Source organism: Limulus polyphemus, unplaced genomic scaffold, assembly GCF_000517525.1.
Source record: "Limulus polyphemus unplaced genomic scaffold, Limulus_polyphemus-2.1.2 Scaffold823, whole genome shotgun sequence".
NCBI classification, from domain to species: Eukaryota; Metazoa; Arthropoda; class Merostomata; order Xiphosura; family Limulidae; genus Limulus; species Limulus polyphemus.
Genome location: NW_013666433.1, coordinates 332,997 through 346,121, shown reverse-complemented (window position 1 = coordinate 346,121; position 13,125 = coordinate 332,997). Strand labels below are relative to the sequence as shown.

At 33.1% G+C, this 13,125-nt stretch overlaps 1 protein-coding gene across 1 annotated transcript in view; it reads right to left on the bottom strand.

The window, feature by feature from the left end:
• The window catches only part of LOC106460725 (F-BAR domain only protein 2-like), an 89,526-nt gene that overhangs the window by 34,020 nt on the left and 42,381 nt on the right, over positions 1–13,125 (bottom strand). Inside the window, exons 11-12 of the mRNA XM_022387502.1 lie at positions 5,530–5,706; positions 2,572–2,718 (exon numbers count right to left, since the gene is read on the bottom strand). Coding sequence (XP_022243210.1) covers positions 2,572–2,718; positions 5,530–5,706 — 324 coding nt within the window. The remainder of the gene's footprint in view (positions 1–2,571; positions 2,719–5,529; positions 5,707–13,125) is intronic.

Below are 13,125 nucleotides of genomic sequence, written 5' to 3'. Positions count from 1 at the left end.
ATCAACTGTTTACGTAAACAATCACTGTCATAGCAAAGAGAAAAGCTACAGAAAGTTTACATAAACAACCACTGTCATAGCAAAGAGAAAAGCTACAGAAAGTTTACATTAAGTACACTAACTAGTGCAATGGAATGATCAACAAAAAGGAGAGATACAAGCAAATAGGGTGCTGATTAACAGCTTCTGACAAAATCCAATTAGTGTTTGGTTTTGGTTCAAGGAGTCACTGAATCAGCATAATTGAACCAATTAGATGACCTACTTGTAGACTGGACCTAGTGAGCTATTTGAGTTATTGTAAGAATATCCAGAAAAACATATAAAACCCCATGTTTTTGGGTTGAAAAGGAGCTTTCCCTGATATTTTCTGAGGCAGAAAAATCCTGTACCAAATCTATGCGACATTTCCTGAGACAGACAACTCTAAGTTTCGACTGACATCTCTAGTCTAACAACGCATAGTATATGATGTTTCAGTAAGTTCTCTACCCATTACTGGGTTCTAACTAAAACTGGATTATGTCAGTATATATTTCGCATAATAATTTAGTGGATAATTTGTTCAACATAGTGACAGATTTAATGAATCTGATAAAAGGTTCTCTTAAAGAACAATTATATGAGCAAAAACAATACTTTGATGTTTGATGTAGAACTGTTTCAGAATGATTTGGTACTTTCGATGTTAATGTATTAGATATGGATGTATAAAAAAAACATTGTATGTTGTATGTATCATCAGTCTCCAAGTCAATTCTTTGTTTCACATGTAAGTTCCTCAAGTTGGTGTGCTCACTGTGAAAAGTCAAACCCAACTGACTGGCCTTCACTGGCTCACTTGTTACAGAACCATGGTGCCTGTCTGAGTGTTCATCTGTCTTCTGTTTCAAAAGCTGCACACACAAACACAAGCAAAGCTCAACATTTACTTTTGAAATTACGGGAGAACTAGCATGAATAATATTGATGCCAAATTGTATTTCACAAGCAGGATATTTTACACTAAGTTGTTAGGAATTGATCACACTATCATTCACATTTCAAATTGTGACATAACTTAAAGAATAAAAATGTAGATTTAAAATATGTTATTGTTGAGTGACTCTTAGCATGACTGAAATGTTCCAACAATTACATTTTGCAGTGAGTGGTATAAGTAGCTTAGAGTTTTGGCTCTAAGTGAAACCAAGAGTGCAACAAAATTAACCTTTTTAAAGTCCATGAAATAATTTAATGTTACAGGTACTTTTGCTTGTTTTTCAACAATGACATAGAAACAGTTTTTGGGTACTAAAATGTACATTTACAATAAAATGTAAGTAAGGGAGTACCAACAGGAACATTAACAGCTGTGACAGAATTAGTAGAAATTATAAAACAAAAATTTTCATTTGCATTAAGAAAATCAATTAACTCTTGTTTTTATTATAACAATTTCTTAATTACAATAAAAATATTCTTAATTGGTTTCTTTTTTTCTTAAATAACAAAGTTTACATTACTCAAGAACTAGCACTGCCCTAATAAATGAAACTACTTGAAACAGATGAGAACACCCTCTCAAGACATTCAGGCTTAACAATGCTATTCAAAGTCAAATATAATAAATATGTGTAACCAACCAATGGAAAAATATTTGTACTTAGATAAAATAAGCAAGTAGGCCCCTTTTCATTTTTTCCAAAAGTATAACAATGAAACTAAAATAAACAAATTACACTGATCTGAAGGGAAAATAAAATAAATTAGTAAACATACAGTAAATTACAAGTTCAACATAGCTTGACTGACCAAAAGTGTGAGAAGAACTGAGAAAAAAAGTTTATATATGAGAAAATAGAAAACCAGCAAATGAGGCTGTTTATGTAAGATAAAGTAAACAGATGAGAAAATCAGCTAATAACACTAAAATAACTCAAAGCTAAAAAAAACGATTATGCATGTTTACTGACAAAGCTACCTGTTGTTAGGTGAATTTTGCAAAAAAAACTACTCAAGGGTTACTTGCATCAGCTGTTATTAATTTTGAAGTGATAGTTTAGATGGAAGGGAGCTCGTCAACACCACCTAGCACCACCTTTTTAGCTACTCTACTCAAATAGTGGGATTTGACTGTCACTCTTATAATTCATCTACATCCCCAGAGTGTAGAGCCCTATTATATTTTGGCAATAACAGAGCTTGAATCATGGAACCTCATACCCGCAGTTCAGTATGCTAACCAGTATGCTTCAGATATAAACTTTTACAACAGATGAAATAAAAAAAACACCTTTTTTATTCCAGACCATGGTCCTGGAGAATAATTTACCTTGATTTAGGTGTATTTCTAGCATTAATAAGAAATAAGATCCAACTCAGAAAGAAAGTCTACAACAAAATACAGGTTCCATACAAGACAGATTTTTACAAACATCTGAAAAAATTAAACCCCAAAACAAATTTTATATGAAAATGGTGTTAATGTATACACCTTTTGACTGATTACATTTTCAAAGTCTTATTTTTGGGTTGGCAAATACATGTCTCAAAGCTATTAAAAAAAAAGTAATTCATCCTTATACTTACAATTGGAAGCTCTGAGAGCAGTACGAGCCAGAGCACTACTTCTACTCAGAGTAGTTGGAGTAGAGCTGGTAGAAGTTAGGTCTGCCACAGAAAATGCATGGTTGGGTTTGGAAGAGGAAGGTGAAACATCCTTAGAGCCATCATTATCTGTAATATATTATCTGTAGGTTGACAATGCCAGGTAAGTTTATAGTGAAACACAAACTACATTAAGTGATCTTCATTCTTCAGGGGCAAACTGGGAATGGTGGTGTAATCAAATGAGTGATATATATATAAAGGGAGTTTACTGACATTATGAAGGTCATCTGATTTTACAGAAAATGTTTAGTCTATTTCTCTATGTACTGTTGTAAGCACATCATTTCCGGTACACTGTAGCCGATGGTGAGAGTGTATGTGAAAAGGTATCTTTATATCCTCTTTGTAACATGGTTTGTTTTAGATCCTTGGTGTGTTTTCTGTAGTCTGTTTCATCTGAGCATATTTTCTTTATTCTGATTGAAATGGCTAACAACACTCAGCGGAAAAACATTCTAAATTAGAACAATACTAAACTTTCAAATAGAATTCTTCTTATCATTACCCATCAGATCAAACTCAGAAACGTTTTACGAATTCTGATAAAACATTTTCACCTACTACAACTGAATGATCACCTTAAACAAATATTTCCTGAAGTCCCCATTGTCTCCTTCTGAAAAAGCAGAACTCTAAAAGATACAACTCATTTTCTGACAAGCACAATCAAAGAAACCACTTTTGAAACAAAAAACATCATTTACCTTATACAGTGTAAAAAATGCAATTACCAATATGTAGGACATACACAAACAACTCTTAGAGAATGTTTCAACAACCATAAATCATCTATTAATTAACACTGAAAAAGATCTCCCTATTGCTCAACACTTTAATCAACCTGGTCATTTCATTAACAATGTTACTCTCATCAGCATTGAAAGAGGATTCAAAACTAAAACAGATAGAGAAATAAAAAAAAGCTTATTGGATTGCTAATCTAAACACTGTTCAACCTTTCGGAATTAATCTACATCCTGAAATCAGTGATCTTCATTCACTGGCTTCATCTCTGTCAGAAAAATAATTTTTATTCTTTATTTTTTTCATGTAATGTGAACACTGAATTTCCTAAAACTTACTATTTATTTAAGATAACTTTCCATACCTATTTTTATAAATTGATTAGCATAACATATCTTTTTCAATCATTCTCCAGGTGTCACCTTTATTTTACTTACACACTTAAGTATAGTTTTAAATATACATATATTTATCCATTTCTAAAGTTAAATATCCCTAACACCCTTTTACATACACTTTCACCATTTGCTACACTGTACTGGAAGTGAGATGCTTACAACAATACATAGAGAAATAGACTAAACATTTCCTGGAAAACTGGATGACCTTCATAAAGTCACTAAACTCCCCTTATATAAATATATATATATCACTCTTTCGATTACACCACCATTCCCAGTTTGTCCCTGAAGAAGAAAGGTACACCTTTTGAAAGTGCTCAGGTTATAGGGTTTTTATTCATTTCTACCAAGACTTCTTGAATTTACATGTTTTTTTCATTATATAGTTGGTACCTTGATACAAATAGAAATCTTACAAGATAATATTAATACTAAAAAACTTAACTGACAAAATGAATGAAATAAGCATAATAATCACTAAAATATGAGCAAAAGTTGTTGAAAACAATTAAAGTATCACATTTATTAATTTTTACAGCATATCAAACTTTAAAAGCTACTTGAATAACACACAATACATTTACTGCAACAAAATTTGAGTGATTAACATGTGAATAGATTTCTAGCAATTAATATTGAAATTTCTAAGCATAGATGTAATTGTGTTCACTCATTCAAGACTCCACTGAATGTTCCTCTAAATAATGACATGTTGATGCAGGTCTTGAACAAGTGTGGTCTGCAAATGTATTAGCTTTAACTAACTTACTGAATGATGAAGAAAGATAGATCCATGTTTATTGAAATTAATTCTTAGATAATTTCACTGACTCCCATAATGTCAACAGATCAAATGTACAATAAACATTAAATATTTAACATCTGTTAGACCATTAATTACAGAATGTATATTTCACCATTCTTTAATATACTATCACTCTTTGTATAACTGATTTACTTCCTATGCTACAAATGATACAACTTTTGTAATATATTTCATTCAAACATCTCATGTGTAATAATTTTACATTTATACATGCGATTTGCCAACACATTATATTTTTAACTGAGTCCAAAAGTTATTAAACAGTAAATTTCAAGTGATTCATTAGAACATGAGGTGTAAGTGCATGTCCAAATGTTAAAAGTAAGACTTTATAATCAAACTGTTAGGACTGAAAACCATATACACAATCAAAGAAAAACAACACATGTTCACAGCAGGGTTGATAAATTCAAATTATTACTTAATAGTTTCTTATCATGTGGCATATGAAATTTTCTGTCTGATGTTTAGTAGTTTTAGTGAGTAATATCCTAGTGTAAACTCCCATTAGGATAACTATTTAGGTTCACAATAAAGTCTGCAAAAACTGTAAATACATGAAAAAACAGGTTTGAATAAATAATAATTTTTGAAAGTTAAAGAACATAATAAGAATAATGCAAAATCATTAGCTACAGTAAAGCATGCAATTTAAAATTAAATTTTTTTTCACCTATAATACAGACATGCAGTAAAGGTGAGATATCACAGTCCTAGTTAAACATGGTTTTGTTTGGGGGAGTAAGTTACAGTTCTTTTACACCAGTAAGCAAAAAAATTCTAATTTGACAATTTTTTATTATTTTGCTTATAAGAAATAGAAGTTAAACTAGAAATTGAAGAGAGATATCTACTAACTGCAAAGCATTATAAAGGCAGTTAGAGAAGTGTTTTAACATTCATTACCTTTACTTGATGTATGATACAAGTCTGTCATAGAAACAGCACCACTTTTTTTAGTGCGTATTGAAAATCTTTTAATATTTCTGATTTTTGATTTGTTTGCTTTCCTAAAACTAGCACCATCTGGCATCTGGAAATGATGATCAGAAGATAAATGAAAGGGTTCCACTTCAACTGGCCCTTTAGAAAAATCATAACAATCCTATTAAAAACCGTATGACAACCAGTCTACATTTGTATATACATATGTACTAACAATTTTGACTTAAAATCTAAATGTTGAAAGGAAGAAAGAGCTAACATTTGGAGACTTCCAACTAGTTTTAAGCATACAAATAGCTAACAAGAATAAACTTACAGTAAAATCAAAATTTTTAAAAAACTAAAATGTTGAAGATTTATGTCATTTCTTGTTGATGATAGGATTCAATAATGTTTTTATTCATGTTACACATTACATAAGATTAAAGTTTATGATTTTTCCATAATCAACAGTTGGATCAATAATGACTTGATCCACTTTATATCTTATATTTTCTTCACCATAACTAACAAGTTATAACAATTATTATTTTCATACTAAACTATGTAATGAATTAAGATCCATGTTCTTTCCAGTGACCAACTGAAAGGTAAGACAGTGGTTCTAACTATTCTACACCATGTATAAACCTAATGTTTATATTCTTTCTTGTGACTAACCCTTCCACCAAGTTTGTGACCACAAAGTGTCCATCATAGTTTCCATGTGATAACTTTTACTGCGGTTTGTGTATCTCCCCAAAATGTTTTAAGCCTTAAATGAACATTACAATCCCTTTGTAGACAAAAAAATCAGAAATTTTAATTAAATATTTTTATTAAAATCTTGTCCATGAACATATGGAGTCAGAGTGCTGACTGCTCTGATTACAAAGTGATTTTCATGTTAAAATTAAAAAAACTTTTCATCAGAAAATTTTCAAATTTCATTTGCATAATCTCCGAGATCTTTAAAGTATATATATCACAAGTTTTTTCATAAAACTTTATATTTTCATCTGTTATTTATTCTACCTTAACTCTATACAGGGTTGATTGATTTGACTGACCTTGTAACCACCATAAAATTAGGAAATAAATTTAAATTACCTTTTTTTCTTTATAGAATGATAGCAAATTGTAACAGGAAGCCACAATTGTTACTCCTAAACAGCTTAAAGCTCATAACAGTAAATATCTGTTTCTAAATAATTTTATTAGTTTAGTGCCATTTGAACTGTGTCTAACAAATAATCCTGCCACACAAGTTGTAAAGCACTTCGCGAACATGCAGCTCACATTACTGTATATAAATACAAAATGCAATGAGCATTATCTTACCTCATATCACCTTATCTTATGTAATAAGTTTCTCATTTTTACATTGTAGTTACTTTTATAATAATAAAGAATACACATGAAAAACAAGAAATATAGTATTTAACTGGGCCTCTTGTTTTTTGGCTGTTGACTGTTGATGAATCTTAAGCTTATTTTTCTATACTAATGATAGTACAACACTAAATAATTTTTATCTAATTAAATAATGTACCTGAGAACCCAAAATAATAATACACAAAAAGCAAATGATGTCCTATAACTATCATAGTTTTACTGGCTTTCTAACTATGCAATATTAGCCTTTAAAAATTCAGCTAAGCTTGTCGATGTGATTCCTGTGAGTTAAATGTTTTGAACTGGAGGTGAAATAAAACACTTCTCTGTACATAAAACAATGTAATATAATACATAATTTGATCAATGAAAACTTTGGCTTTCTATTGGTTATAGATAATATAGTATAAAATGTCTGAGAAGTATTGGCAATTTGTGAAAGTGAGCATGTGACAGGTGGGCATAGCAGGTGGGTCCAATTTTCTAGTTTATGGCTACATAAATAAATAAGATTGAATGCTACACAAATTATGCTTTGCCTTGGTAATAGAGAGTTAATGGAAGGTTAGAACGGTGGTTCTAACTTTATACATCATGTATAAATCTAATGTTTGTATTCTTTCTTGTGATTAATGGATGGTTACAACAGTGGTTCTGACTATCCTACATCATGTATATTGTTACATCTCTGGTTGTTTGTTAATTTCAGGTATAAATTCTTCCCAAGGAACTTCAGCGATACAAGTCCTTTCTTTAAATAAAACTAGTTTATTCTTTCTCAATACAACTTTGCAGTACACAGAATTTCCACAGTCACTTTAACTTAAACACACGCTATAATTCACAACATTTCATGCACTTTACTTATGGTCACTACCGCTCGCTTGACTCAATTATCTGTCTCTATATTTCTCTATCTGCTATCTATCTCCGCTTTATTTGCCGGGCTTATATACAATAAAAGAGGATGCCTAGAAAAGACTAGAGTTGCCAGGAAAAGTCAAGATCCCTCGAGAATCTCATGACGTGTTACCAGTGTCACGTGACTTCTGCTGTCGTAACAATATCTTATTATAATGGAGCTTGCAATGTATACGTCCAAAACTTGGATCTTGGAAACTACCACACCAATCATCAACAATCATAACTGGGTAATATTTTTATAACTAGGCAGTATTTTTATGACAATATAATAAAACAATTGAAATTTACACAAAACTGATATGTTTCATATTTAAACAATAAAAATTACAAACAAATGGGAGTAAGTTTCATATTTACCCAATACAAATTACAAAGAAGGAGTAAGTTTAAAATACAAAAAAATGAAAAAACAAACTTACAAAGAAATACTTAAACAAGTTCCACTCTGTGATGTAATGCTGTGATGATAGCTCATTTTTAAACTAAAAGTTCAATAAAATCCTTTTTCATATGGATGGTGAACATTATTGAATGTCAAGTATGAGTAACTTGTTGTATAACTGTCAGACAATTCCAGAAAAGGCCGTAGGCCCAATAGCCTTTCACAGGAATTAGCAGTTATACCTGCTCGGAGGGCAGGTATTTTTGCTAGTAAACCTAATGATTGTATTCTTGTGATTAATGGAATGTTAGAAGAATGGTTCTAACTATCCTATATCATGTGTAAACCTAATGTCTAGATTCTTTTTTGTGATTAATGGAAGATTAAAACAGTTGTTTTAACTATCCTACATCATGTGTAAACCTAATGTCTAGATTCTTTCTTGTGATTAATGGGAGATTAAAACAGTTGTTTTAACTATCCTGCATTGTGTATAAATCTACTCTTTATATTCTTTCTTGTGATTAACTTTCTCGCTAGAGGCTTTGTTGCTTGGTCTGAGTCATGACCCTAAATTGACCTTTGGAGTTTCCATACTAAAATTTTTAATATGTTTTGTGCATCTTCTTGAAATTTTTAAAGCTTTCAGTAAACATTATAAGCTTTCTGTTGAAAAAAAAATCTGAATTTTTACTAAAAATTTCTCTGTCAATATAACAGGTTCACTGTTCCATGTGCAAAGTAATTTTTCATGTTAAAATTAAAAATACTTTTCATCTGAAAATTATCAAATTTCATTCGCATAATCTTTAAAACCTCCTAACTAAATTTCAAACAATTTTTTCAGTAAAACTTTATATTTTATCCATTACTTTCTTTATCATTACTCTATGCATTTGGTCAATTTGACCACCCTCATAACCACCATAAAAAAGAAGAAAATAAACCTAAGTTACCCTTTTCTCTTTCTAGAATAACTGCAAATTGTAACAAAAACTACAATTTGTTATCATCAATAGCTTAAAGCTTGTAATAGTACACACCTGTTCCTACTTAAACTTTATTGTTTTATTGCCTTTTGAGTCATGTCTAACTAATACTCCCACCATACAAGTTGTAAATCACTCAGTGAACATGTAGCTAATGTCACCCTATTGAATTATGTACAAGAAACTCACGAGCATATTGTTACGTCTCTGTTCAATGGTTAATTTTCCATAGAAATTCTTTCCGAAGAAACTTTAGCACTACAAGTCCTTTCTTAAATAAAACTAGTTTATTCTTTCTCAATACAACTTTGCAATACACTTAAATTCCACAGTCACGCTATAACTTAAACAAATGCTATAATTCACAACAACTGAATGATTCACGTGCTTGACTCAATTGTTTTCTCTATCTCTGTCTGCAATTCAATTACATTGTTGCCGTCACTTCTTACCAGTCTTGTATATACAAAAAGGCGTACATCTCGTTTCTTCGTGAATCTTCTAGAATATCATAATGTGTTACCAGCGTCACGTGACTACCGCTGTCATAACAATATCAAGCATACCTCATACCTCATGAAGAATTTTTAATATTTAATTTTTTCTTTATCTTAACTAATCTAACCTTACCTAATAGTTTTCGAATTTTTACATTTTAGTTACTTTCATAAATAATAAATAAAGAATACACATGAAAAACAAGAAACATAGTACTTACCTGAGTCTTGTTTTTGCCTTTGACTGTTGATGAAACTTAACACTACTTTTTTTTCTACTGGTAGAACTATATTAAATAATTTTTTCTTTAATTAAATACTGCATCTACAAAACAGACAATATCCTATAACTATTATAATTTTTCTGTCTTTCTAACTATGCCATAAGAGGTATTAAAAATTCAACTAAGCTCATTGATGTGTTTCCCATGGGAATAATGTTTGAACTGTAAGCAAAATAGATAATTTCCTGTACAGAAAACAATATAATATAATACTTCATTTGAAAAGATTAACACTTTGGCTTTCTAGTGATTAAAATAATATAGTATTAAATGTCAGAAAGAACTTATGGCAATTTGTCAAGGAGAAGAGGTGACAGATGGGAGTGACAAGTAGGTATGATGTTAACATTTTCTAACACTAAAAATGTATTTCTGATAGATACTTACTTCCTCTTACATAATAGCTTTCCTCGATTTGTGCTGCCCTCTGTATGCAAAATTTTTGCTTGCCACTAGTCTTGAGGCTCCCACCTAACAGCTTTGTAGCAAGCAAATGAGCATGCAACAACAGGAGTGTAGCTGACTCCCTCTATATTGTAGAGCACAATCATCACTTTGAGATTAGGCAAGAAAAGACACAGAGGAAGTCAGAAGTGTGAGCAGAAGTATTTATCAGAAATACATTTTCAGTGTTGGAAAACGTTACCTTCTGATACAATACTTTGACTCTACTCACACAATAACTAGAATACCACATTGAAATATTGGAAGAACCAGTGCAAAAGTTACCTATATGAGTCCCCTTTAGATGGTGCCTAAAGAGTACCCATGAAGCAAGATACCAAATACCATGAAACTATAGGGGTATATCTGTGGGAGACCGCACCTCACCTGTACCAGGGTATACTCTTTGCCCGCAGTATAGATATGTGTTGCCAAGCCGGGTGGAAATGGACATGCATGATGGTGTAGAGAGGCTAGGATGTGTCAGACCATATGTGGTGGGCTAACTCCAGTCTAAAACCAGGCAGCATCGGGTATGTGTCTTTCAGTCTGCAATAGGAGTAGGGTCTCAACTGCTTTAATCTCATTATCAGGAAGCAAAAGGGAAAAGCAGCTTCCATTTTGGCAACCTTGGAAGGCCACATGTGAAGACCCAGTACACAACCAACACCAGGCCACTCGGAAAACTGAGATCTGGGTAAGGTTAGGGAGGGGGAAAGCAAACGTGGTGAGCTAACTCCAGTCCACAGTAGGTTCATCTGATCTGCAGTAAGAGGAAGGTTCCTATCAACCACATGTGTGAGGACTTATGTTGGCTACTCCTGCATGGATCAAACACCAGATTTCCTAGGAACCAAAATCCAGGCGACAGTAGGATGGAAAAAAGCCAGCTGGAGGGGTTAACTGCATGTGGTGGGTCCATCCAGTCCAAAATCAGGCGGCATCGGGAATTTTAAATTTGGACCGCAGTAGGAGAGAGTACATGCCATCTACACCTACAGAACACCACCGACTTATTCTTTATTGAATGGGAGTGTTCATACTCAGAAGGAAACCTCCATGATTCACCACCCCAGTGGCAAGAAACTCGTACGTGGCCTGGACTCCTGTACTGCACTAGGAGGGGGCGATGTAGTGAGGAGTCTGGAGAAACCCAACATCTTAAGACTGTGCAATGGGTGACCATGAAAACTCTATTTTGAAAAGCAAGTCTGTCCCAATTTATTCAACTAAGATGGAGGGATGGGCAGCAATCTCAACACTGCTTTACTCATGATAGTCCATGAGTTGGTACAGTCTGGAACAGACCTTATCTATGAAGCAATATACTGTGAGAAAACCTTGACTGATCTTGTGGAACAACCCATCTTATCAATGAACACTACAAACCTTAAAGGTTGCATGGTGCAGATACAGAGCTAAGTATACACTGGCAGCCATTGGTTGCCACTCAGCAGGATTCGGAGAAATGGGTCAAGATATATAGGCAAAATATATAAAAAAATAACTTACCCATTTAGAGCCAGTAAGGGGTATGTAGAATGGGGACAGGAGGAAGTTGATATCCCTAAGAAGAAATACAGCCAGATGATAAAGACAATATATGATGAAAGTAGCGGTAATCCACATGCTAGCCCACACAAACTCCTCCAATGAATGACAGAAGTGAGCACCCAGAAAGAGAGTAAAGTGTTGGATTTGGTGAGGAGAGACCTGAAAGAGTTGATGTGAATCTATATCTAAGGAAGCATAGGCTAAATGGATGAGTTGTTGTAGCCATCCCTTGAGGGTAATGGGAAAAATATCTTGGGGAGCTGAAGATTTCCACAAAGTAAATAGATGGGAGTGTGATCATGGAAAGGTGATCCATATAAAAACAAACCACAGGGATGGGACAGAGAAAATGATCCAGATCAGAATGAGAATAAGAGTGAAAAATGGAAGGAAAAAAAGTATGGTAAGCAGCAAAGGTATACATGTCATATCTCCTAGGGCCACAAAATTACGGGAGTATGAGAAACTGACTGAGGTATGAAAGATCTAAGACCAGACACCTATCTACATATTCCCTGGGAGCCATGAAATGATGGGAAGAAATTATGGAAAAGGATGAGAAAACCATCCTAGAACCAAAACTGCTATGGACCAATGATGTTGGCAAGAAACAAGATCCCATGGAAGAGGGAAAGTAATGGGAACAGAAGACAATGGAGGAGGAGAAAAAAAATGGAATTTAAAACGCACTAACAGAACTCCCAGCACCCAACATTTGGTCACAAAAGGAGGGCAAAGGTCCATAAACCAAATGAAACAGTCCATAATGAGCCTAAGTCTATAAGGGATAGTCACTGCCAAGACTGACAACATTGAAACATATGAGTGGGGTGAGAATGGATGGGAACAGAAGAACTGGAAGTGGTGACAGAGAGAGAGAAGAGGAAGCAGGAGGACAGGAGACAAGAAAGTAGCAAAGAAGGAGCATGGGAGAGACAGTACACTAGTGAGGATAAGGAATAACACTGGCATGCAGCTCCAACATATGATACCAAAGAAACAAGCACATCAGTAAGATTACACAGGCAGATGAAAGGAGCCAGATAAAGGCATATGAAAGGGGAGGCAAGTACAACTGAGTAATATGGGCATCATACCCCAACAAACTA